This window comes from Rhinoraja longicauda, chromosome 30, assembly GCF_053455715.1.
Source record: "Rhinoraja longicauda isolate Sanriku21f chromosome 30, sRhiLon1.1, whole genome shotgun sequence".
Classification (NCBI taxonomy): Eukaryota; Metazoa; Chordata; class Chondrichthyes; order Rajiformes; family Arhynchobatidae; genus Rhinoraja; species Rhinoraja longicauda.
In genome coordinates, this window is record NC_135982.1 from 27,119,714 (window position 1) to 27,146,931 (window position 27,218).

Sequence of the window (27,218 nt, forward strand, 5' to 3'; positions counted from 1 at the left end):
AACCGGAGCACCCGGAGAAAACCCACGCAGGTCACGGGGAAACCGTACAAACTCCGTACAGACAGCACCGGTCGTCAGGATGGAACCCGGGTCTCCGGCAACTCTACCGCTGCGCCACCGTGACGCCGAGTTCCTCCAGCACTTTGTGTTTTGCTTAAGATTTACAATAGGCCAATTGTCCCACAAACCCGCACGTCTCTGGGATGTGGGAAGGAACCGGAGCACCCGGAGAAAACCCTCGCAGGTAACGGGGAGAAGGTGCAAACTCCACACAGACAGTACCCGAGGTCAGGATTGAACCCGGGACTCCAGCCACGGGGGGCAGCAGCTCTACCCGCTGCACCACTGCGCCGACCCAAGCGAGATACAAACACCTACATAGCACCGGTGGAGCCAGCGTCCACTTTATTACGGGTGGATAGCACCTGCCTTACATAAATAAGTCCTGCTGACCAGATCCCATTAGTGAAGTGCCTGCGTTGGGCCTCCCTGCCACAGGGGCCATTATTAACTGGCCATTGAAGGCTGGGACCCCAGTTTGTGTTGGGTCTGCCTGGAGCAGCAACTTGTCCATCGACTGGGCAGCCCAGCGGTGGCGGCCAGGCTAATGGTCACTGGTCCTCATACGTACGAGGTTCATTCGCTCCTCACTAACAATACATTGGAACGATCCTGTGGAGTGCATAACGTTGGCTTCTAATTCAGACCGATGCGGGGTCAGTCTCGAGAGATCTACAAAGCGTGATTCCACCCTCTCCCCTTGTCCAGCACAATCCTCTGCACTTGGTGCATCCGACCCGGACAGAGCAGACCAGAGGCGATTGTAACAGGCCCATACAGTCAGTGGCGATCTCCACACATCCCACCCGTGTCTTTATCCAGCTCCTCCTCACTGACCGCGTACGATGTAGTTTACGATGCGATTTGATTGTAGAGCCCACGTACAGTCTCCTCGCTCGACCTGTTGTGTTGCCAGCTGTGCAGCATGGAACTGCAGATGCTGGTTTACACCGAAGACAGACACCAGAGTCTGAAGAAAGGTTTGCGACCCGAAACGTCACCCATTCCTTTCCTTCGCTCCAGAGATGCTGCCTGCCTGTCCCGCTGAGTGACTCCAGCACTGTATGTGTGTGTGTGTGGGTGGGTGCGTGCGTGTGTGGTGTGCGTGCGTGTGTGGTGCGTGTGCGTATGTGTGTGCGTGGTGGGTGTGTGGGTGCGTGCGTGTGTGGTGTGTGTGGGTATGTGTGTGGTGTTTGGTGCGTGTGTGTGTGTGTGTGGTGTGTGTGTGTGCGTGTGTGTGTGGTGTGTGTGTGGTATGCGTGTGTGGTACGTGTGTGGTGCGTGTGCGTGTGTGGTGTGTGTGTGCGTGCGTGCGGATGTTGTCAGGCTGGCCGCTCTTGTCATGGGCGGGCAAGTTGTGGGCGTGTGGGGGTGGACAGACCAGACTGTGGCCGGCTCTCACTGCGAAGGGTTCTGGCAGCTCAGTACTTGAGTCTGTTCGGCCGCGGCGATGGGAAGCTCGGCGCCGTCACGGCCCCGGAAGAGCAGCTCCGCCGGCTGGATGACGTGCTCAGCTTGCCAGCTGCCGTTACTGTACTGCTGGTAGAAGTCCGTGTCGGCCTGGAACATGACTAGTGCCTGGGCCGTGTGGATCCGCACGTGCTGGGCCAGGCTGTGGGCGTCCAGGAACTTCTCCCCACAGGAATCACAGGCGTACAGGATGTGGGCATTGGGATCTGGGCAGCAAACACATTGGACAGAAACCGTTAGCTCTAACCTCCACCAGCCTTAACTCTAACCTCCACCAGCCTTAACTCTAACCTCCACCAGCCTTAACTCTAACCTCCACCAGCCTTAACTCTAACCCCCACTACCCAACTAAACAAGTCCCACAGCCCAACTGAACAAGTCCCACAGCTACACACACAACTACAGACACAGTTAACTCTAACCTCCACCAGCCTTAACTCTAACCTTTACCACCCACCTAAACAAGTCCCACAACTACACACACACACACACACACACACCCAACTACAGACGTCCTTAACTCTAACCTCCACCACCCACCTAAACAAGTCCCACAGCTACACACACGATGCAGATGCCATTAACTCTAACCTCCATGATCCAACTAAACCAGTCCCACAGCTACACACATAACTGCAATGCTGCAGTCTTGAGGAAAACACAAAGTGCTGGAGTAACAGCGGTTGCTATTATTATTATTGTGCCGGTCTCGACCCGAAAAGTAAAGAAGGGTCTCGAGCCGAAACGTCACCCATTGCTTCTCTCCAGAGATGCTGCCTGTCCCGCTGAGTTACTCCAGCGTTTTGTGTGTAACAGCGGGTCAGGCAGCATCTCTGGAAAACAGGGATAGGTGACATTTCGGCTTGTAACCCTTCTTCAGACTGAACTATCCATGTTCTCCGGAGATGCTGCCTGACCTGCTGAGTTACTCCAGCACTTCTGCATCTATCTTTGGTTTAAACCAGCGTCTGCAGTTCCTTGTGGTCTGTGTGTATCACCTGTGCTGATTGTGGAAGTTTTACCTTAGTTTAGTTTAGTTCAGAGATACAGCGCGGAAACAGGCCCTTCGGCCCACCGGGTCCGCGCCGACCAGCGATCCCCGCGCACTAACACTATCCTACACACACTAGGGACAATTTACAATCTTCACCAAAGCCAATCAACCTACAAACCTGCACGTCGTTGGAGTGTGGGAGGAAACCGGAGCTCCCGGAGAAAACCCACGCAGGTCATGGGGAGAACGTACAAACTCTGTAAAGATAGCACCTGCAGTCAGGATGGAACCCGGGCCCCTGGCGCTGAGAGGCGGCAACTCTACAGCAGATTTTCTTTCAGCAAATTGAGCTGCGTTGGCCATGTTGGGAGGTGTCGCTGGTGGGGGGTGTATGGGGAGTGTATGGGGGTTGTGGGCAGGTGGGAAGCTGGGATACAACGCAGAGACAGTGGAGGGAGTGGGGGCGGAGGTGGGAGGTGACCATGTTCACTCAACAGCTTGTTCACAAGTGACAGGAGTGGAACTAGGCCATTCGGCCCATCAAGTCTACTCCGCCATTCCACGGTGGCTGACCTACCTCTCCCTCCTAACCCCATTCTCCACCTGACTTAACACCCAACGACACGGCCCTGATCACCCCCCCCCCCTCGCCCCACCACCCCCCACCCCACTGCTGCTCACCTGCTTCCTGAACCTGCTCCACTGCTTTAGTAATCTCTGCCTTCAGGACCTCGGTCTCGTCCGCAGTTACTGCCGCTGCCACCGGCACCACTGCAACAAAACAGCACCGTCAATCTGCAGCTGCACCGCTGCAGCACCACGCAAACAGCCGGCCCCGGCCCCGACCCCGACCCACCAGCTCAGGCTAGTTTATCGTCACCTGTGCCGAGGTACAGTGAAAAGCTTTTGCTGCGTGCTGACCAGTCAGCGGAAAGACAACACAGTGTTCCATGCTCACCAGTGGTGTCAGCACATCCACATCACAGCCTTTCCCAGTGACTGTCTTGTCCAGGTGACTTTAGAGATACAGCACAGACACAGGCCCTTCGGCCCACCGAGTCCGCACTGACCAGCGATCCCCGCATGCTACCATTATCCTGCACACACCAGGGACAACTTACAATATTAGGAGCCAATTAACCTACAAACCTGCACGTCGTTGGAGTGCGGGAGGGAACCAGAGCACCCGGTGAAAACCCACACAGGTCGCAGGGAGAACGTGCAAACTCCGTACAGGCAGCACCCGTGGTCAGGAGTGAAGCCAGGCGCCTGGCGCCGTGAGGCGGCAACTCTACCGCTGCGCCCACTGAGGCGAAAGTTGACTGAAACATTGTAGGAAAGAAAACTGCAGGTGCCGGTTTAAATCGAAGGCAGACACAAAATGCTGGAGTAACTCAGCGGGTCGGGCGGCATCTCTGGAGAGAAGGGATGGGTGACGTTTCGGGTCGAGACCCTTCTTCAGACTGATGTCAGGGGATGGGGCGGGCGAAATGTCACCTGTTCCTTCTCCCCAGAGATGCTGCCTGACCCGCTGAGTTACTCCAGCATTGTGTGTCTATCTTTGGTTTAGACCAGCACTTGCAGTTCCTTCCTGCTGGAACGATAACCTGATTTACTTATTTACAATGCTTGCAACAATGTTCTGAGCTGGGTCAGGTCGCAGCGTCTGATTGTAGCGTGGTTCCTCGCTGCCCGTGACTGTGCGCCTGATCTAGCTACAGGCGCGGTTACGTTGTGCTGTACGGGGCCAGACTGTGCGGCTACAAGCGCGGTTACGTTGTGCTGTACGGCGCCACACTGCGCGGTTACGTTGTGCTGTACGGGGCCAGACTGTGCGGCTACAAGCGCGGTTACGTTGTGTTGTACGGGGCCACACTGTGCGGTTACGTTGTGTTGTACGGGGCCACACTGTGCGGCTACAAGCGCAGTTACGTTGTGCTGTACGGGGCCACACTGTGCGGCTACAGGCGCGGTTACGTTGTGTTGTACGGCGCCACACTGCGCGGTTACGTTGTGCTGTACGGGGCCACACTGTGCGGCTACAGGCGCGGTTACGTTGTGCTGTACGGGGCCACACTGTGCGGCTACAGGCGCGGTTACGTTGTGTTGTACGGGGCCACACTGCGCGGTTACGTTGTGTTGTACGGGGCCACACTGTGCGGTTACGTTGTGTTGTACGGGGCCACACTGTGCGGCTACAAGCGCGGTTACGTTGTGCTGTACGGGGCCACACTGTGCGGCTACAGGCGCGGTTACGTTGTGTTGTACGGCGCCACACTGCGCGGTTACGTTGTGCTGTACGGGGCCACACTGTGCGGCTACAGGCGCGGTTACGTTGTGTTGTACGGGGCCACACTGCGCGGTTACGTTGTGTTGTACGGCGCCACACTGAGCGGTTACGTTGTGCTGTACGGGGCCACACTGCGGGTACAGGCGCGGTTACATTGCGCTGTACGGGGCCACACTGTGCGGTTACGTTGTGCTGTACGGGGCCAGACTGTGCGGGTACAGGCGCGGTTACGTTGTGCTGTACGGGGCCACACTGAGCGGTTACGTTGTGCTGTACGGGGCCACACTGTGCGGGTACAGGCGTGGTTACGTTGTGCTGTACGGGGCCACACTGTGCGGTTACGTTGTGCTGTACGGGGCTACACTGTGCGGGTACAGGCGCGGTTACGTTGTGCTGTACGGCGCCACACTGTGCGGTTACGTTGTGTTGTACGGGGCCACACTGTGCGGTTACGTTGTGCTGTACGGGGCCACACTGTGCGGGTACAGGCGCGGTTACGTTGCGCTGTACGGGGCCACACTGTGCGGGTACAGGCGCGGTTACGTTGTGTTGTACGGGGCCACACTGTGCGGGTACAGGCGCGGTTACATTGTGCTGTACGGCGCCTCACTCACCTGTCAGCTGGGTGACGGCCGTGGCCGCCAGCTCCTCGGTCGCCAGGGTGACCACGGTGTCCGTGGTAACCGTGACCACGCTCCTGTCTTCCTCCTCATCCTCATCTTTGCACTTCAGCTTCTTCAGGCCGGTCTTGCCCTGGTGCACGGTTTTCACGTGCGAGCGCAGATTGTCCACGCGATTGAAGCCCCTCCCACACGTGTCGCACAGGTACGGCTTCTCACCTGCGCCGGAAGGTGGAGGTGCAGAGGAGGGTGGGAGTTAAAGAGTTAATGTCGCGCGCGGTGAGCCTGCTTTACTAAAGTGCAACAGGTTGCTTTGCTGAACTGCAGAGGGTGTTGTGACTAAAGGAGAAAGGCCCGATACAGGCAGCTTTAACAGAAGGTCAGCACTGAACACAGAACAGCACAGGGACAGGCCCTTCGGCCCACACTGTCCGTGCCAGACATGACGGCATGATAGACTAACCCCCCCTGCCTGCAAGTGATCCATATCCCTCCACTCCCTGCATATCCACGTGCCTATCTAAAAACCCCCTAAACACCACTGTGGTACCCCCCTCCACTCCTGGCAGCACGTTCCAGACCCCCACCACCCTCCGTGTAAAGAAAACGTGCCCCCGCACATCTCCTTTAAATGTTACCCGAGCAGACGTGAACAATCGATGGCCACATCAGAGTCCAACACACAGCCGACCTGCAATAGCCCCTCCACCCCTCCCCCACCCTAGTCAGCCTGGCGACTTTCACTGTCTGCAACTGGTTTTCACCCAGCCCACCGCCAACAATAGCCCTATTCCTTTATCGTCATTACCTCTTTGCATGTCTTTCATTTCTTTGTTCTGTATCTCTCTACATCACCGTCTATATCTCTCGTTTCTTTCTGTGAGATGCAAGACTTCTCTCTCACACTTCTCCCCTGACTCTGTCTGAAGAAGGGTCTCGGCCCAAAACCTCACCTAGTCAGTTTCTTCAGAGACGCTGCCTGACCCGCTGAGTTACTCCGGCATTTTGTGTCTATCGTCGGTGTAAACCTGCACCTGCAGTTCCTTCCTGCACATGCCTTCTCTATACTGCACTGGTTTACACAGGCACAATTGAAATAGGTCCCACATTATAACTAATCAGATTACAGACAGCATGCACCGATGTGGTAGGATGGTTCAGTCACCTGATCACAGCCGGGAAGAAACTCTCCCTGAATCTGGAGGTGTGCGTTTTCACACTTCTGTACCTCTTGCCCGATGGGAGAGGGGAGAAGAGGGAGTGGCCGGGGTGAGTCTGGTCCTTGATGATGCTGCTGGCCTTGCCAAGGCAGCGTGAGGTGTGGGTGGAGTCAGTGGAAGGGAGGTTGGTTTGTGTGACGGTCTGGGCTGCGTCCACAAGTCTGTGCGGTTTCCGCGGGTGAGTGGGTGTCTGCGTACTGTGTAGATGATGACGCACCTGTGTGGGTGATGTACCTGTGGGTGCCGTACCTGTGTGGATGATGTAGCTGTGGGTGCCGTGCCTGTGTGGGTGATGTACCTGTGGGTGCCGTACCTGTGTGGGTGATGTACCTGTGGGTGACGCACCTGTGTGGGTGATGACGCACCTGTGTGGGTGATGTACCTGTGGGTGCCGTACCTGTGTGGGTGATGTATCTGTGGGTGCCGTACCTGTGTGGATGATGTAGCTGTGGGTGCCGTACCTGTGTGGATGATGTAGCTGTGGGTGCCGTACCTGTGTGGGTGATGTACCTGTGGGTGACGCACCTGTGTGGGTGATGACGCACCTGTGTGGGTGATGTACCTGTGGGTGCCGTACCTGTGTGGGTGATGTATCTGTGGGTGCCGTACCTGTGTGGGTGATGTCCCTGTAGGTGCCGTACCTGTGTGGGTGATGTACCTGTGGGTGCCGTGCCTTTGTGGGTGATGTACCTGTGGGTGCCGTACCTGTGTGGGTGATGTACCTGTGGGTGCCACGCCTGTGTGGGTGATGTACCTGTGTGGGTGATGTATCTGTGGGTGCCGTACCTGTGTGGGTGATGTACCTGTGGGTGCCGTACCTGTGTGGGTGATGTATCTGTGGGTGCCGTACCTGTGTGGGTGATGTCCCTGTAGGTGCCGTACCTGTGTGGGTGATGTACCTGTGGGTGCCGTGCCTTTGTGGGTGATGTACCTGTGGGTGCCGTACCTGTGTGGGTGATGTACCTGTGGGTGCCACGCCTGTGTGGGTGATGTACCTGTGGGTGCCGTACCTGTGTATGTGATGTATCTGTGGGTGCCGTGGCTTTGTGGGTGATGTACCTGTGGGTGCCGTACCTGTGTGGGTGATGTATCTGTGGGTGCCGTACCTGTGTGGATGATGACGTGCTTGGCCAGGTCGCCGGCGTTGACGAAGGCCTTGTTGCAGATGTGGCACTGGTGTGGCCGGATGTTGTCGTGGTGCCGGATGTGGTTGGCCAGCTGGCTGGACTGTGTGAACCTTAGAGCAGAGAGAGAGAGTGGGTCAGTCACCGTCACTCGCGAACATCGGCCACCGTGGCGCGGCGGTAGAGTCGCTGCCTCACAGCGCCAAGCCCGGGGTCCACCCTGACCACGGGCGCTGTCTGTACGGAGTTTGTACATTCTACCTGTGACCGCGTGGGTTTTCTCCGGGTGCTCTGGTTTCCTCCAAAGACGCGGGTTTCCTCCAAAGAAGCACACATCCTGACCACGGGCGCTGTCTGTACGGAGTTTGCACGTTTTCCCCGTGACCCGCGTGGGTTTTCCCCGGGTGCTCTGGTTTCATCCCACACTCCACAGACGCGCAGGTTTGTAGGTTAATTGGCTTGGTGTAAATGTAAAATTGTCCCTCGTGTGTGTAGGATAGTGTTAGTGCGCGGGGATCGCTGATCACTGGTGCGGAGTCGATGGGCCTAAGGGCCTGTTACCGCGTTGTATCTCTTCCTACAGTGCAGGAACAGGCCCTTCGGCCCACAATGTCCATGCTGAACACGATGCCACATTAAACTAATCTGATCTGCCTGCGTGTGATCCAGGTCCCTCCATATCCATGTGTCTATTTTAGTTTAGTTTAGATTAGAGATGCAGCACTGAAACAGGCCCTTCGGCCCACCGTGTCCGGGCCGCCCAGCGATCCCCACACGTTAACGCTATCCTGCACACACTAGGGACAATTAAAAAATTTACCAAGACAATTAACCTACAAATCTGCACATCTTTGGAGTGTGGGGGGAAACCGGAGCGCCCGGAGAAAACCCACGCAGGTCACGGGGACAACGTGCAAACTGCGTCCAGACAGCGCCCGTGGTCAGGATTGAACCTGGGTATCCGGCGCTGTGAGGCAGCTGCTCTACCCGCTGCGCCGCCGAGCCGCCCTTTGGGCCTTAACCACACTGATCATGGCTGAGATGAATGTTCACACTGCAGGCTCTGGGTCTAGGTATCTCATTGTCATTGCCTGCAATTGGTCCAAAACGCCGCAGCGAGACTCCTGACGGGTCCCGTAAAAGGGACCACATCACCCCGATTCTGGCCTCTCTCCACTGGCTCCCAGTACGGTACAGAATCAACTTCAAGCTCCTCCTATTCACATATAAAGCCCTAAATGGGCTTGCCCCCCCCCCCCCCATATCTAACCCACCACTCTATCTCCAGGTCCCTCAGGTCGGCCGACTTGGAGCTACTGACTATCCCGTGGTCTAGGCTTAAGCTCAGGGGTGATCGCGCTTTTGCAGTTGCAGCTCCTAGACTGTGGAACAGCATCCCTCTCCCCATCAGAACTGCCCCCTCCATCGACTCCTTTAAGTCCAGGCTCAAAACCTATTTTACTCCCCAGCGTTTGAGGCCCTCTGAGGGGGCGCTGTGAACTGTTTATGTATGTGCTGTTATGTTTGTGTGCCATTGTATGTTGGTTTCTTAGTACCTGAACTGATGTACAGCACTTTGGTCAACGTGGTCTTGTGTTTAAATGTGCTGTACAAATAAAATTGACTCGACTTGACTTGTGTACCGAGGGGGGGTGAAGTGCCGTGTCTCACACGCTGCCCACAACGCCACCGTGCCGCCCATGGAGGTTACGGACGGGGGCGAGGAGGGAGCAGCTGCTGACCTTTTACCGCAGCGGTCACAGACGTACGGCTTCTCCCCGGTGTGTTGCCGGATGTGGGCGATCAGCGAGCTGGCCTGCGTGAAGCTCTTCCCACAGATGATGCAGATGCACGGCTTCTCACCTGCAAAACACCACACACTCACAGCAGCCGAGGCAACAGGTAGGGGGGCATCGCGGGCAGCAAGCAACTGCAGGTGCTGCGTTAAACCAAAGACACACAGTGCTGGAGTAACTCAGCGGGTCAGGCAGCAACTCAGGAGAGAAGGAATGGGTGACGTTTCGGGACGAGACCCTTCTTCCAATCGGAGGCCAGGTGCACAGGTAGGGGAGGTTTGTCCGGCTGCCTTGGTCAGTGGTGGGGATGAACATAGAACAGTACAGCACAGGAACAGACCCTTCGGCCCGCATTGTCCGTGCCGAACATCACAAGTTAACCTTGTGAGGGGTGTCAGGAGGTTATGGGGAGAAGGCAGGAGAGCGGGGCTAGGAGGGAGAGATAGATCCGCCATGATTGAACGGCGGAGTGGACTTGATGGGCCGAATGGCCTAATTCTGCTCCTATCACGCCCTGCTACTTTTCTGTTCACCTCGCGAGCGTCACTGTGTGAATCTGATAGAGCTCTTAATGATAGCGGAGTCAGGGGTGTGGGGGGAGAAGGCAGGCACGGGTTACTGATCGTGGATGATCAGCCGTGATCGCGGTAAATGGCGGTGCTGGCTCGAAGGGCCGAATGGCCTCCTCCTGCACCCGTTGTCCATCGAGTTCTGCTTCTGCACCTCACGAACTGATGCATGCCCCTGCAGTTGATGCATGCCCCTGCGGTTGATGCATGCCCCTGCAGCTGATGCATGCCCCTGCGGCCAGCCCCGTGCGGCGGTGCAGCCTGCTGCAGCCGTGCAGGTACCTGTGTGGATGCGTACGTGACGCTGCAGTGCTCCAGGGTCGGAGAACGCTCGCTGGCAGTGCGGGCAGACGTACGGCTTCTCCCCGCTGTGGATCCGCAGGTGCCGCTTCAGGTTCCCTGCAATGAAAGCCCAGGGGCACGAGGGGTTAATTGCCACACACAGCAACAACGGGAAACGGAGAGTCAGAGGAACAGAGACAAGTCTCTGCCATCACACTGAATGGCGGTGCTGGCTCGGAGGGCCGAATGGCCTCCTCCTGCACCCATTGCCTATTGACAATAGGTGCAGGAGGAGGCCATTCGGCCCTTCGAGCCTGTGCGCACTGCCATTCATTGTGATCATGGCTGATCATTCTCAATCAGTACCCCGTTCCTGCCTTCTCCCCATACCCCCTGACTCCGCTATCCTTAAGAGCTCTATCTAGCTCTCTCTTGAATGCATTCAGAGAATTGGCCTCCACTGCCTTCTGAGGCAGTGTATTCCATAGATTCACAACTCTCTGACTGAAAAAGTTTTTCCTCATCTCCATTCTAAATGGCCGACCCCTTATTCTTAAACTGTGGCCCCTGGTTCTGGACTCCCCCAACAATGGGAACATGTTTCCTGCCTCTAACGTGTCCAACCCCTTAATAATCTTATATGTTTCGATAAGATCTCCTCTCATCCTTCTAAATTCCAGTGTATACAAGCCTAGTCGCTCCAGTCTTTCAACATATGACAGTCCCGCCATTCCGGGAATTAATCTGGTGAACCTACGCTGCACGCCCTCAATAGCATAATCCCAATGCTAGTGCAAAAAGCCTGAAGTCCACCGTGCAATCAATGACAGTCCGCAGTACACAGTCGCGGTTCACAAATGATAGTAGAATTAGGCCATTCGGCCCATCGAGTTTACTCCGCCATTCAGTCACGGCTAATCTGTCTCTCCCTCCCAACCCCACTCTCCCCGAAACCCCTGCAGGTTTACAGGTGAATTGGCTTCTGTAAATAGTCAACAGTGGGTCGGTTATAACTACAGATGCTCCACGACGTACGATATTTCGACTTTACGAGGTTGTGAACGCTGGGCAATGGTGGTGAGCCGCAGCGAGCACACGGCCTCGTGGTCAGGTGCATTAAACGCATTTCGACTTACGATATATTCAGTTTACGATGGGGTTTATCGGAACGTGGCCCCATCGTACGTCGAGGACTGGTCAGCACGGACTCGGTGGGCCTGTTTCCGCGCTGTAATCTACGGTTGCCAACTATCTCACTCCCAAATAGGGGACAAGGTGACATCACCGCCCCGCGCAGTCACCGCCCCGCATCACCTCACCCTTTGTGACGTCACCTTGTCCCCTATTTGGGAGTGAGGAAGTTGGCAACCCTACTAATACGGGACAAGGGCAGTCCCGTACGGGACAAACCAATTTAGCCCAAAGTACGGGATGTCCCGGCTAATACGGGACAGTTGGCGACCCCTACTGTCAACGCCACTGCGACTCACAGAGACTTGCTGCTTTGTGCAGTGGGTAGTGTGTGGCTGGCAACTCTGCCCTGACTTGCCCAGTCACAATGCTGGTAGTCACTGACAGAGACAGAAGCTGGGATGTATTATCTGACTCTAGAGATACAGCCAGCGTCGCCAACTGTTCCGTGTTAGCCGGGACATCCCGTACTTTAGGCTAAATTGGTTTGTCCCGTACGGGACCGCCCCAGGTCCCGATTTAGTAGGGTTGCCAAATTCCTCACTCCCGAATACGGGACAAATGGTGACGTCACCGCCCCGCGCGACCTCACCCACAGCCAGCGGCCACGTGCTCCCGCTCCACCAATGGCGGCCGCCATTGGGAGTGAGGAAGTTGGCGTCCCTAGTTGACAGCGAGCCCGACCCTCACCTGACGTGGTGAACTGCTTGCCGCACTCCCTGCACTTCAGCGGCCCGTCCACGATGTGGATCTTCAGGTGGGCTTTCAGGTTCCCCAGCTGCAAGACAGGGAGGGGGTGAGGCTGGGTGGGTGGATGGGTGGTGGGGTGGAGGTGGATGGGTGGGGGGGGGGGTGAGGCTGGGTGGGTGGAGGTGGGGCTGGGTCGGTGGGAGAGGGGGTGAGGCTGGGTCGGGGCCGGGGCGCGCTGAACCACCTGGTTGAAGGGCTTCTCGCAGTGCTGGTATTTGTGCACCTTGTTGGCATTGTGCATCTCCAGGTGGTAGGTGGGGTGAGGTGGTGGGTGGGTGGGGTGAGGTGGTGGGGTTGTGTCGGGTGGAGGGGGGGTGGGTGAGGGGGGCTGGCGCTGACCCACCTGGTTGAAGCGCTTCTTGCAGTGCGGGCACTTGGTGGGTGGGGGAGGGGGGTGAGGTGGTGGGTGGGGGGTGAGGCTGGGTTGGTGAAGGGGGCTAGGTTGGCGCCGGGCAGCGCTGACGCACCTGGTTGAAACGCTTCTCGCAGTGCGGGCACTTGTTGGTGGGTGGGGGAGGGGGGGGTGAGGTGGTGGGTGGGCGGGCGGGGGTGGGGCTAGGCCGGGGGGGGTGAGGCTGGGTGGATGAGGGGGGCCGGGCGGCGCTGACGCACCTGGTTGAAGCGCTTCTCGCAGTGCGGGCACTTGTTGGTGGGTGGGGGAGGGGGATGAGGTGGTGGGTGGGCGGGGGTGGGGCTAGGCCGGGGGGGGTGAGGTGGTGGGTGGGGGGTGAGGCTGGGTTGGTGAAGGGGGCTGGGTTGGCTCCGGCAGCACTGACGCACCTGGTTGAAGCGCTTCTCGCAGTGCGGGCACTTGTGCACCTTGTCTGCGTCGTGCATCTCCAGGTGACGCATCTTGGCGGTGGGGTCGGAGAAGGAGCGCTGGCAGTAGTCGCACTGGTACGGCTTCTCGCCGCTGTGCACCAGCTGGTGGCGTTTGAGGTTGCCCGACGTGGTGAAGGTCTTGCGGCAGTCGTCACACGTGTACTTGGCCTCGCCCGTGTGACGCTTCTTGTGCAGGTTCAGCAAACTGATCAGCCGGTAACTCTTGCCGCACTCCCCGCACGAGTGAGGCTTCACCGGACTGTGGGCACAACACGGACCATCAGAGAGAGGCAAGGCAATGCACCATGACACAGGTACACCACCACACAGGTACGCCACCACACAGGCACGCCACGACACAGGTACGCCACGACACAGGTACGCCACCACACAGGTACGCCACCACACAGGTACGCCACCACACAGGTACGCCACGACACAGGTACACCACCACACAGGTACGCCACCACACAGGCACGCCACGACACAGGTGCGCCATGACACAGGTACACCACCACACAGGTACGCCACCACACAGAGACACCACGACACAGAGACACCACCACACAGACCCCACAACACGGAGACCCCACAGCACACAGATACAGGCAGAGACCCCCACAGCACACAGACCCCACAACAACACAGATACAGGATGATACACCACAACATACAGATACAGGCAGACTGCCGCACGACACAGAGTGACCATTTCAGTCAGACACACCAAGGCCCGCAGGCACGGGATAGATGCAAAAAGCTGGAGTAACTCAGCGGGTGTCTGGAGAAAAGGAATAGGCAACGTTCTGGGTCAAAACAAGATGCTGCCTGCCCCCGCGGAGTTACTCCAGCATTTTGTGTCTGTCGTCAGTTCTGTCTCCAGCATCTGCTGTTCACAGTCACACGGTGATGGGTTCACACTCAGACACCCCACAACAACAGTCACACAGTGATGGGTTCACAGTCAGACACCCCACAACAACAGTCACACAGTGATGGGTTCACACTCAGACACCCCACAACAACAGTCACACAGTGATGGGTTCACACTCAGACACCCCACAACAACAGTCATAGTGATGGGTTCACACTCAGACACCCCACAACAACAGTCACACGGTGATGGTTCACACTCAGACACCCCACACCACACCATCACCACATGCACTGCATTGACAACAGTCACGGATAGCATGGGTGAGTTGGGCCAAAAGGCCTGTTTCTGTGCTGTGCGACTCCAGTACCTGTGTGTTTTCTCGTGAGCTTTGCAGGCGGCCGGGTCAGAGAAGGCCTTGTTGCATTCGTGGCAGGAGAAGGGCTTCTCTCCGGTGTGGATGCGCACGTGCCTCTTGTAGTTGCCCGTGTGCGTGAACTCCTTCCCGCAGTCCTGCAGTCACAGCATGGAGAGGTGGGGGGGGGGGGGCAAAGTGGTCATCACGTGGACAGCTCAGTCCGAAACACAACAAGACCTTTAGTTTTAGAAATACCCCTACCACCCCAGCAACGGACTGTTCCAACTGCCACGGTCAGGCAAACGCCTCCGCTGTCACGCTATGAAAACGGAGAGGATGAGACGGAGTTTCTTCCCACAGGCCATCAGGACTGTTCATTTTTATAACTCCAGGGACTAAATTTTGTCTTCTCTGCATTAACTGTATTTATATGCTGTAACTGTAATTCTTTTTTGTGCACAATCTGCAGGCATTGCCACTTTAATTTCACTGCACATCGTGTGTGTGTGAATGTGACAAATAAACTTGACAGCGCAGAAACGCCGAGTCCGCGCCGCCCAGCGATCCCCGCACATTAACACTATCCTGTACACACTAGGGACAATTTTTACATTTACCAAGCCAATTAACCTACAAACTTGTACATCTTTGGAGTGTGGGAGGAAACCGAAGATCTCAGAGAAAACAGACCACCACTCTGTAACATCAGGCTCAGGACAGAATCCTGGCGGTAGACCCCCAGCGGGTCAGGCAACGTCTCTGGAGAGAAGGAATGGGAAGGAGACCCTTCTTCAACCCAAAACGTCACCTATTCCTTCTCTCCCGCTGAGTTACTCCAGCACTTTGTGCCTGTCTTCGGTGTAAAGCATCGTCTGCAGTTCCTTCCTACGCAATGAATCTTCACATACGTGTGATGCATGACTGTCATCACAGACGTGGGGTCCAGAGTAGGGGTGCCAACTATCTCGCTTCCAAATAAGGGACAAGGTGACGTCACCGCCCCGTGCCCCACCACCCAGCCAGCAGCCACGTGCTCCCGCTCCACCAATGGCGGCTAGGCAACCTCCGCTAGGCGGCGCCCGGGCCTCCAGACCTACACTGTCCAGACCTACACTGTCCGGACCTACACTGTCCGGACCTACACTATCTGGGCCTACACTGTCTGGGCCTACACTGTCCGGGCCTACACTGTCCAGACCTACACTGTCCGGACCTACACTGTCCGGGCCTACACTGTCCGGGCCTACAGCGCCCCCACCGGGCCTAATACGGGACAAGGGCGGTCCCGTACGGGACGAACCAATGTACCCCAATATACGGGATGTCCCGGCTAATTCGGGACAGTTGGTGACCCTAGTTCGTAGCCAAATGACCTGTGCTGGGAAGGGAAAGAAGGTCAAGTGGAAACGAGTCGGCTCCAGCATAGGACGGGGGGGCTGAGGTTGCCAGGGTGAGGCACCAGAAGTTTAAACCTATCTGGTCGTTGAGTTCCACTCAAACCCAAAAGTGCTGGACTCAACAACCAACAGTCTGTGGCCTCCTTTTGCCCTGGTATTTTATTTCACCCGTCGCAAGTTTAAGTTACAGTGTCTCGTTCTTAATTGTTTACTGTCGGTCGTGTTGTTACATGCGAGCAAAGCGGCAAGCACATTCCTTGTGTGTGTACGTCTCTTATACTTCTGCGTTTCAGTGCCTCTTATACTATTTCAGTGTCATTCACCCATGAGTCTTTATCACAAAATTTCCATATGTTTTTTTGGTAATTTTCGGCTTATTCCCCCTTGTGTATAGTTTTATATTTATGAAGTCATTCACCTCTCTAGTTTCATTCACCCTCGGGTGAACCACTCACCAGTTTAAGAAGCGCTGACTTAGCTAATAAAATGCATTCAATCCAGTCTTAAAGGGAGGAGGGGTCTCCCTCCATTACCTTGCACTTGTGCGTTATGGATCCGTACGGCCGTGACTCGGTGCGGTCAATGTAGGGCCCGAAGCGGTGGCGCCTGGTGTCGTTGGCGCTGTCCGGGTCGTCCAGCGTGGTGTCTGACTCGGAGTCCATCCTCTCGCTGCAGTCCGAGTGCCCCTGGCTGTCCCCGCGGCAGTGCGGCAACTCCTCGCCATTCTCCTGCAGCTCGGAGTCGGTGTCATCCTGCCCCTCCAGGTCCGTCTCCTTCAGGTCGCCATTCGCCGGCTCTGTGCAGTGCAACAACAAACTGTTACCGTGAGCCCGTGCGGTGAAAAGAACTGAACGCCGCCGGAGTGTCACAGCGGGACGGGCAGCATCTCTTTTTAATTTATAAAAAATATTTATTCAAATATTAAAATAATATATACAATACAATAAAACCAAAACAGAACCCACCACCAGAATACTATACAAACAAATATACCAATTGAAACTATTATACAATTATATTACAATCCCCATCCAGGATACATCCAATCCCCCGCGGTCCCGGAAATCCCCCAGGGTGCCCGTGGACAGCGCGCGGCCCCTCTCCAACACCTCTCCAACACCACCCGGGCGCGGATGTAACCCCGAAAAAGGGGTAGGCAGCCGGCTCGGGCAGAGCCCTCTTCGCAGACAGCCAGATTGGCCGCGGGCAGCATCTCTGGAGAGAACGAATGGGCGACGTTTCGGGTCGAGACCCTTCTTCAGACTGAAGAATTCTTCAGACAAAATAGCCGGTTCTAAATTCTAAATCTACATAAGAAACACCGCAAAATTCTTCCCAGCTGCTTTCAGGCAAATGAACCCTCCTATCACAAGTAGAGAGCAGAGCTGAGCTACTACCTGCCTGAGTGGAGACCCTCCCACTATCTTTGATCGGACTTTGCTGGCTTTATCTCGCACTGAACGTTATTCCTGTTATCCTTTTATCGCGTACACTGTCGACGGCTCGATTGTAATCATGCACTGTCTTTCCGCTGGTAGACACAAAAGGCTGGGGCAACTCAGCGAGGGTTAGGTCTCCCCACTCAAGAAGACAGCGACTCTTCAGGCTGAGGACTAACCTTCCTTGCGATCCCCTTCAGCGTCGCAGTCTTTGGTTTCACTTGAAGTGCTTCTCCTGGAGGAAAGGTGGCGACGTTCACCGTAGATCTTTGGCACGGCATCTTTCACCATGTCCCCTGGTGAAGCACAAACACAGGCAACCATCACGGCACACCCTACAACAACACAGGCAACCACCACGGCACACCCTACAACAACGCAGGCAACCATCACGGCACACCCTACAACAACACAGGCAACCATCACGGCACACCCTACAACAACACAGGCAACCATCACGGCACACCCTACAACAACACAGGCAACCACCACGGCACACCCTACAACAACGCAGGCAACCATCACGGCACACCCTACAACAACACAGGCAACCATCACGGCACACCCTACAACAACACAGGCAACCATCACGGCACACCCAACAACAACACAGGCAACCATCACGGCACAACCATCACGGCACACCCTACAACAACGCAGGCAACCATCACGGCACACCCTACAACAACACAGGCACCATCACGGCACACCCTACAACAACGCAGGCAACCATCACGGCACACCCTACAACAACACGCAACCACCACGGCACACCCTACAACAACGCAGGCAACCATCACGGCACACCCTACAACAACACAGGCAACCATCACGGCACACCCTACAACACAGGCAACCATCACGGCACACCCTACAACAACACAGGCAACCATCACGGCACACCCTACAACACAGGCAACCATCACGGCGCAACCATCACGGCACACCCTACAACAACACGCAACCACCACGGCACACCCTACAACAACGCAGGCAACCATCACGGCACACCCTACAACACAGGCAACCATCACGGCACACCCTACAACAACACGCAACCACCACGGCACACCCTACAACAACGCAGGCAACCATCACGGCACACCCTACAACAACACAGGCAACCATCACGGCACACCCTACAACACAGGCAACCATCACGGCACACCCTACAACAACACAGGCAACCATCACGGCACACCCTACAACAACACAGGCAACCATCACGGCACGCCCCACAACAACGCAGGCAGCATTTTATCCGGATGCATCAACAACTTGGTTTGGGAACAGCTCCGTCCAAAACCGCATGAAATTACAGAGAATGGTGGACCATCGCACAAACCAACCTCCCTTCTATTCACTCCACCCACACCTCACGCTGCCTCGGCAAGGCCAGCAGCATCACCAGGGACCAGTCTCACCACCGGTCACTCCCTCTACCCTGGGCAAGAGGATACAGAAGTGTGAAAACGCAAAGCTCCAGATTCAGGGGCGGTTATTGGACAACTAAACCATCCTATCGTCCGCTAGAAAGTGGTCCTGATCTCCCATTTACATCACTGGAGACCAACGGACTATCTTTAATCAGACTTTACAGGACTGAATCTCGTACGACACGTTATTCCCTTTGTCCTGCATCTGTGCACTGTGGAGGCTCGATTGTAATCATGTACGGTCTTTCCGCTGACTGGGCAACATGCAACAAAACAGCTTTCCACTGCGACAATAAACTAAACTGAAGGTGAGAAGAAGGAAAAAAAACCTGCAGATGCTGGTTTAAATCAAAGGTAGATACAAAACGCTGGAACAACTCAGCGGGTCAGGCAGCATCTCGGACTGAAGAAGGGTCTCGACCCAAAACGTCGCCCATTCCTTCTCTCCCGAGATGCTGCCTGACCCGCTGAGTTACTCCAGCATCTTGTCCACCAGTGGGCCGAGGGGCCAGTTTCCTCGCTGTACCTCTAAACCAAGGTGTGGTTGAGCCACAGTCAAACGGTGTCCGCCCAGTCTCCAGCTGTCTGTGGGAAAAAGGTTCATGGCAGCAAAAAGGACAAATTTGTAAATCGACAGACCAATCGGTCAGGAAGTCGACTGACCGGGCTTGTAATCTTCATCCTCATCGTCTTCAAACTCCACTGCTGTGTCGTCATCCTCCGACTCCACCCTCACCTCAACCGCAGGGTCCTTCTGCTCCTTCACCGGGGAACCCACGGTCACGTCTTCATCCCGCTTCTCATCGCTGCTCTGCTCCTCCATCTCTGTTTGAGAATCAAGGTTGTCAGTGAGACACCGACTCCATCAACAGCTCCTCCACAACCCCCCCTCCCACCCGCGTGTGTCTCCGTAATTACCCGGTGAGGGCGTGGGAAACTCAGTCAATGGTTGAGTGGAACTCGGTGGGCTTTTCATTGCAAGTGGGATGTGATCGCAAGAATATAGAGTGCAGCAGGATATTTGATTCATCACGAGGGCGGCACGGTGGCGCAGTGGTAGAGTTGCTGCCTCACAGCGCCGGAGACCCGGGTTCCTTCCTGACTACGGGCGCTGTCTGTACGGAGTTTGTACGTTCTCCCCGTGGGTTTTCTCCGAGATCATCCGTTTCCTCCTGCACTCCAAAGACGTGCAGGTTTGCAGGTAAATGTTTTTTTTATATTGTCCCTCGTGTGTGTAGGACAGTGTAAATGTGCGGGGATCACTAGTCGGCATGGACCCAATGGGCCGAAGGGCCTGTTTCCGCACTGTATCTCTAAACTAAACAGATGTCCCACCCCCTCCCCTGACATCAGTCTGAAGAAGGGCCTTGATCCGAAACGTCACCCATTCCTTCTCTCCCGAGATGCTGCCTGACCCGCTGAGTTACTCCAGCATTGTGTGTCTACCTATGGTCCAGAAGAAAATGTTTTCATTCTACACCCAACTCCTGCTCAGATATTAAAGGCAGGAAGTCTTGCTAACTCGGAATAAAGTTTAAATTAGTGTCTCAGTTACGAGGCATTTTGGATACCGATGGATGATTGCCGCAGACCCAGCAAAGTTTGGGAGAACGAACGAACAGGAACTTTTGTTTCTTCCACACCTTGGCACAGTGGTAGAGTCGCTGCCTGACCGTTCCAGAGACCCGGGTTCGATTCTGACTACGGGTACTGTCTGTTTGTATGTTCTCCCCGTGATTAGTCCGGGTGTCAGGGGTCATGTGGAGAAGGCAGGAGAATGGGGTTGAGAGGGAGAGATAGATCAGCCACGATTGAATGGCGGAGTAGACTTGATGGGCCGAATGGCCTAATACTGCTACTATCACTTACGAACCCACGTGGGTTCTCTCCGGGTGCTCCGGTTTCTTCCCACATTCCAAAGACAGACAGGTTTGTAGATTAATTGGCTTGGTGTATGTGTAAATTGTCCCTAGTGTGTGTAGGGCAGGGTCAGCACAGGCTCAGTGGGCCGAAGGGCCTGTTTCCACGCTGTATCTCTACACTAACCCTGACCTTCAGCAAGAGCAGGACGAGCGGGAGAAGGAGGGGGCTCCTCTTTGGTGCTGGCCGCGGGCGGGCTGCAGGACTTGCTCTCGATGAATGTTGTGCATGTGCTCACGATGTTGTGCATCTGAAGGAAGCCCGCCACGGCCTGCACGTCAAAGACATTCGCCTCCGTCAGCTTCAGCTTGGCCGTGTACATGAACTCCAGCATCTGGCCCAGACCTGCGACAAAGGACCTCACATCACCACGCGCCGTCTCCAGCGAGGCCCCTGCCCACCCACTGCGACCATCAACCCCCCCCTCCCATCCACCACCGAGACCACCAACACCCACCCCCTCCCATTCACCCACCCACCCCGACCATCAACTCCCCACCCACCGCGACCATCAACCCCCCCCTCCCATCCACCACCGAGACCATCAACACCCACCACCTCCCATCCACCCACCCACTCCGACCATCAACTCCCCACCCACCCCGATCATCAACCCCCCCCTCCCATCCACCCACCCACCCCGAACAATCAACTCCCCACCCACCCCGATCATCAACCCCCCCCCATCCACCACCGAGACCACCAACCCCCCCCTCCCATCCACCACCGAGACCACCAACAACCCTCCTCCCTCCCATTAACCCACCAAGACCACCAACACCCCCACCCCCCTCCACCACCGAGACCACCAACACCCCACCCCCCTCCCATCCACCATGGCCAATGTCTGCACCAAGCACATTGACAACTAGGGTTGCCAACTGTCCTGTATTAGCCGGGACATCCCAAATTTCGGGCTAAATTGGTTTGTCCCGTACGGGACCGCCCTTGTCCCGCATTAGGCTGGTGGGCCGCTGTCGTCCGGAACGGTGTAGGCTAACGGAGTGTGTTCGGGGAGCGGGGCCGAGTGTATTCACCTGACGGAGGTTGCGTAGCAACCCGCCTCCCGGCCCGGGCGGCCGCCGTTGGTGGAGCGGGAGCTCGTGGCCGCTGGCTGGGTGAGGTCACGTGGGGCATCCCTTGTCCCGTATTTGGGAGTGAGGAAGTTGGCAACCCTTTTGACATGGCCAAAGAGTCACAGTGCGGAAACAGACCATTCGGCCCAACTTCCCCATGCTGACCAACATGCCCCATCGACAGTAGACACAAAATGCTGGAGTAACTCAGCGGGTTAGGTACCATCTTGGGAGAGAAGGAATGGGTGATGTTTCGGGTCGAGACCCTTCTTCAGGTCCAGCCCGCTCCCCTGACATCAGTCTGAAGAAGCTTCTCGACCCAAAACGTCACCCATTCCTTCTCTCCAGAGATGCTGCCTGACCCGCTGAGTTACTCCAGCATTTTGTGTCTACCTTCGATTTAAACCAGCATCTGCAGTTTTCTCCTACACATCTCCTGAGAGGTTGGCATACTCTCAAATCCTGGCAACATCCACGTAAATCTGATATTTATATTCTAAGCACTAACTTTTTTTTGTGATGATACAAAAGGGAAACAAAGAGGCACGGTGGCGCAGCGGTAGAATTGCTGCCTCACAGCGCCAGAGACCCGGGTTCCATCCTGACCACAGGTCCTGTCTGTACGGAGATTGTACGTCCTTCCCGTGACCTGCGTGGGTTTTCTCCGGGTGCTCCGGTTTCAGCTCACACTCCAAAGGCGTGCAGGTTTGTAGGTTACTTGATTTCGGTAAAACTGTAAATCGTCCCTGGTGTGTAAGATAATGCATGTGTGCGGGGATCGCTGGTCGGCGCGGACTCATTGGGCTGAAGGACCGGTTTCTGCGCTGTATCTCTAAACTAAACGATCTCTCACTTGTTTTGATTCTGCCGACCCCCCTGTGTCATAAGTGATAGCGGCAGAATTAGGCCACTCTGCCCATCAAGTCTACTCAGCCACATGGCCGATCTATCTCCCCTCCAAACCCCATTCTCCCGCCTTCTCCCTGTAACCCCTGACACCCATGTTTAGTTTAGAGATACAGCACTGAAACAGGCCCTTCGGCCCACCAGGTCCGGGCCGACCAGTGATCCCCGCACATTCACACTATCCCACACCCACCAGGGACAATTTACACCTACTCCAAGCCAATTAACCTACAAACCAGTACACCTTTGGAGTGTGGGAGGAAACTGAAGATCTCGGAGAAAACCCACGCAGGTCACGGGGAGAACGTACAAACTCCGTACAGACAGCGCCCGTAGTCAGGATGGAACCCGGGTCTCCGGCGCTGCATTCGCTGTCAGGCAGCAACTCCACCGCTGCGCCACCGTGACCGCCCGCGTTGTGGACCAGAGTTGATTACCGGCTGCGTTACTGATGTCCAGGTGCACCACATCCTTCTGATCCAGGAACAAGGTTCTGAAATACTCGCTGCACGCCGCCAGCACGGCCTTGTGGGCCTTGAAGTCAATGCCGTCCACGACAAAGGTGCAGTCACACAGCAGTCCCAGGTGCCGCTGTTGGTTCAGCTGCTCCAGGACCTGGTGACTGTGCTGCGGAAAATCCATCCCTGTCCAACTGGAGGGCAGAGCACAACAAACACATCAGCTGAAGTCGCACTGTGTAGGGAGGAGCCGCAGATGCCGGCTTACACAGAAGACAGGCACGAAATACTGGAGTAACTCAGCGGGACAGGCAGCATCTCTGGAGAGAAGGAATGGGTGACCCTTCTTCACACACAGCTGAAGTCATACTGTGCAGGTAGTAGGAACCGCAGGTGCTGGTCTACACCGAGGATACACACAAAATAGTCTCCTTCAGCTCTGGTATTTTATTTCATTCACATGTTTAAACCATAATGTTTTATTCTTAATGCGTTAATGTTTTTAATGCGTTATTCCTAATTGTTTACTGTATGTTCGTGTTGTTACTTGCGTGCGGAGCACCAAGGCACATTCCTTGGCTGTGTACATACTTGGCCAATAAAACTTATTAATTCATTCAAACACTGGAGTAACTCAGCAGGACAGGCAGCATCCCTGGAGAGAAGGAATGGGTGACCCTTCTTCAGTCTGAAGAAGGGTCTCAACCCGAAACGTCACCCATTCCTTCTCTCCGGGGATGCTGCCTGACCTGCTGAGTTACTCCAGCATTTTGTGAAATGCATACCTTCGATTTGTACCAGAATCTGCAGTTATTTTCTTATACTTCTTCAGACACAGCTGAAGTTATAATACAAGTTCCTGTTGTATTGCAGAATACTATGGACGTGCGGTCACCATTTGCACTGCATCATATCACTGCATTCTTTAGCCAGAGGGCGGTGAATCTATGGAATTCATTGCCAGACTGCTGTGGAGGCCAAGTCAAAAGATATTTTTAAGGCGGAGATCGACAGATTCGGGTGTCAGGGGTTATGGGGTGAAGGAAAGAGAATGGGGTCGGTAGTAAAGAAAGCAAACTCATTTATTTCAAGAGGGCTTGTATACAAAAACAGGGATGTAATGCCGAGGCTCTATAAGGCGCTGGTCAGGCCGCATTTGGAATATTGTGAGCAATTTTGGGCACCATATCTGAGGAAGGATGAGCTGGCTTTGGAGAGGGTCCAGAGGAGTTTTAGAAGAACGATCCCAGGAATGAGTGGGCTAACTCATGATGAGCGTTTGTGCTGTCTGTACGGAGATTGTACGTTCTTCCCCATGACCTGCGTAGATTTACTCCGGGTGCTCCATTTTCTGCTCACACTCGAAAGACGTACAGGTTTGTAGGTTAATTGGCTTGGTAAATGTAAAAAAAAAAAAATTGTCCATAGCCTGTGTAGGTAGGATAGTGTTAGTGCGCAGGGATCGCTGGTCATTACGGACTCGGTGGGCTGAAGGGCCTGTTTCCGCGCTGTATCTCTAAATTAACCATGTTCGGTACAAAGATTGTGGGCCAAAGGCCCCATTTCTGTGCTGTACTTTTCTGTATTCTCTTGGGCATTCACTGAAGAAGGGTCCTGACCCAAAACATTACCGATCTATTTTCTCCAGAGATGCTGCCTGACCGTCTGAGTTACTTCAGCAGTTTGTGCCTTTTTTTGTAACCCAGCCTCTGCTGTTCCTTGTTTCCCTAAAATCTAACAGCTGCTATTTCAGTACACGACAAATGTATTTGCTGTTATGGGTTTTCAAACTCGTGATGTCTGTAATGGCGCTGGATAAGGATTATCATGTTTACAATCATGGATGTATGTACCAGCGGCAAGATTCACATTAGACGGAAATCCAACTTAATCTGAATCTTCTGAAAGAGGAGGCAATGGTTCCTACTACCTTTCGTTCTAACTGAGATCTTCAGCAGTTTATTGAGCAAGAAACAAAGTGCTGGGGAAACTCGTCGGGTCAGGCAGCATCCGTGTAGGGAATGGACAGACCGTGTCTAGGGTTGGGACCCTTCTTCAGCCTGAGTTCCTCCAGCAGTTTGGATTTTGTCCAATATTGCAGTATCTACTGTTCCTTGTCCCTGCATCAGTTTCTTACCTGGATATAATGGAGATTCTGCCCCAGATATTTCTTTTCATAGATACGTTGTGACACTCTGCCCCCCACTGGCAATACTGCAAAGTCCTGAAGACAGACACAAAATGCTGGAGTAACTCAGCGGGTCAGGCAGCATCTCTGAAGAGAAGGAATGGGTGACGTTTTGGGTCAAGACCCTACTTCATCTTTGGAGGACATTGACAGGTGACATTTTGGGTCGAGACCTTTCCTCAGAAGGAACATACAGTAGGAAACTAGACTTAAGGCCCAAGAACTGAATAAATAACCCCTTAAAAGCTTAAGGGATTGTATGGCCTACATAAAAACTATATAAAGTAGGACAAAGTGTAGACAACTTAGACATTTGAGCCAGCTACGACCTTCATTGAAATCAGGGCTGATCTGATCTTGTAGAAACAAAGAACTGCAAATGCTGGTTTAATCCAAAGATAGACACAAAGTGCTGGAGTAACTCAGCGGGTCAGTCAGTATCTCTGGAGAAAAAGCATATGTGACATTTTGGGTCAAGACCCTTCTTCGGTCCAAATCTGAAACGTCACCCATTCCTTCTCTCCAGAGATGCTGCCTGACCCACTGAGTTACTCCAGCACTGTGTCTATCCTCCTCCATTCCAGCTTGCTTTCCACATCCCCACCCCCCCCCTACAATCAGTCTGAAGAAGGGTCCCAACCCAAAACGTAACCTATCATGTTCTCCAGAAATGCTGCCTGACCCGCTGAGTTACTCCAGCACATTGTGTCTATCTTTGGTATGAACCACCATCTGCAGTTCCTTCCTAATACTTTTTTAAATGGTTTGTGTCAAGTCTCTAAACTGTTAAAAATATATTTTCTCAATTACTTTTGTGTCTCAGAGGATAAAGTTGTTATTATTGACCAAACACTCTTCAGCAAGAAACACATTCCACAAACCCACCATCCAGAAAGCAGCATCTTGACAGATTGGCACATTTGTGTTTACTCCAGCTTTGAATGTCTACATTTCCATGATGTGTGGGAACTGCGGTTGCTGGTTTACACCAAAAATAGACATAAAATACTGGAGTTCCTCCAGAATTTTGTGTCCACACTTTCCTTGATCAGTATCTGTTTTGATCTGTCCTTTTCACAACTTGCTCTTCCATGTCTCGACCTGAAACGTCACCTATTCTTTCTCTCCAGAGATGCTGCCTGTCCCGCTGAGTTACTCCAGCATTTTGTGTCTACCTTCCCTGTGTATGAACCTTGTCTCCTGCCATCATATGTCTGTGGATCCCAGTGCTTCCCCCTTCCACTGCCCCAGTGCTCTACCACTGGCACTGCTCCAGTGCTTCCCCCTTCCACTGCCCCAGTACTCTACCACTGGCACTGCTCCAGTGCTTCCCCCTTCCACTGCCCCAGTGCTCTATCACTGGCACTGCCCCAGTGATTCCCTCTTTCACTGCACCAGTGCTCTTCCACTGGCACTGGCACTGGCACCGCCCCCTCCCTCTGCCCCAAAGCTTCTTCTCCCACTGGCCCAGCGCTGCCCAGTGTTGCTGCCTCCACACTGATCACCTCTCCAGCCAGTGATCAGTGTATTGGCGTCTCTGTGCTCCATTGACCGCTCTGCATCCATGGCTCTGCGCGTTGTTTAAGGCGCCTGGAGGACCAGCCTCCTCCAGTGATGGCGGCGGTGGCGGCGGCGCCTCCTCCCCGGCCCAGCCCGCCCCGGCCCCGCTCCCGCCTCACGCTGCCGACCGGCCGGCCGCCCCGTCGCACAGCGCCGCCTACTCTCACCTGCTGTGCCCCCACCGCGGCCCGTGTGGTGCTGGCCGGCCCGGCTCGGCTCTCCCCGCCCTCTTTCGGGCCTGCTATCGAGGTGGGCGGCGCTCGCCGTGCCGCTGCTTCGGGCTAGCTGGGCGCCGCCGCCATCTTGCCGCTCACGGATCGATTGCAATGGCCGGGGCTCCCGCCGCCGCCGCCGCCGCCAGTGCGCATGCGCGTGCGCCGGGATCCCGCCCTTTCCCTCCCCCCACACAACGTCATGG

The 27,218-nt window shown here is 55.0% G+C and overlaps 1 protein-coding gene across 4 annotated transcripts; it reads right to left on the bottom strand.

Moving 5' to 3' along the window:
* Positions 1-386: 386 nt before the first annotated feature.
* Positions 387-27,136, bottom strand: zbtb17 (zinc finger and BTB domain containing 17). 4 transcript variants are annotated; one of them, XM_078425075.1, is made up of 15 exons: positions 26,968-27,136; positions 23,032-23,246; positions 20,745-20,957; positions 19,356-19,517; positions 17,436-17,552; positions 16,351-16,613; positions 14,433-14,575; positions 13,147-13,447; positions 12,307-12,394; positions 10,426-10,542; positions 9,521-9,641; positions 7,761-7,891; positions 5,429-5,653; positions 3,206-3,295; positions 387-1,736 (listed from the first exon to the last, which is right to left on the bottom strand). In XM_078425075.1, exons 2-15 carry the CDS (start codon positions 23,234-23,236, stop codon positions 1,459-1,461), a joined length of 2,454 nt encoding a protein of 817 aa, XP_078281201.1. In that variant the 5' UTR covers positions 23,237-23,246; positions 26,968-27,136; the 3' UTR covers positions 387-1,458. The 4 variants fall into 4 exon arrangements, with proteins under 4 accessions (XP_078281201.1, XP_078281200.1, XP_078281199.1 ...); XM_078425074.1 differs by lacking the exon at positions 26,968-27,136 and adding an exon at positions 26,126-26,196 and having other exon boundaries at positions 14,433-14,563; XM_078425073.1 differs by lacking the exon at positions 26,968-27,136 and adding an exon at positions 26,126-26,196.
* Between the last annotated feature and the right edge of the window lie 82 nt (positions 27,137-27,218).

Coding starts and splice junctions, on each gene's coding strand:
- zbtb17 (XM_078425073.1), bottom strand. CDS start 26,160: ATGTGCCAATCTGTCAAGATGCTGCTTTCTGGATG. Junction 13,448..14,432: donor GCTCACGAGAAAACACACAG/GTACTGGAGTCG, acceptor TTGTGCCCACAG/TCCGGTGAAGCCTCACTCGT. Junction 10,543..12,306: donor CAAGCAGTTCACCACGTCAG/GTGAGGGTCGGG, acceptor CTTTCATTGCAG/GGAACCTGAAGCGGCACCTG.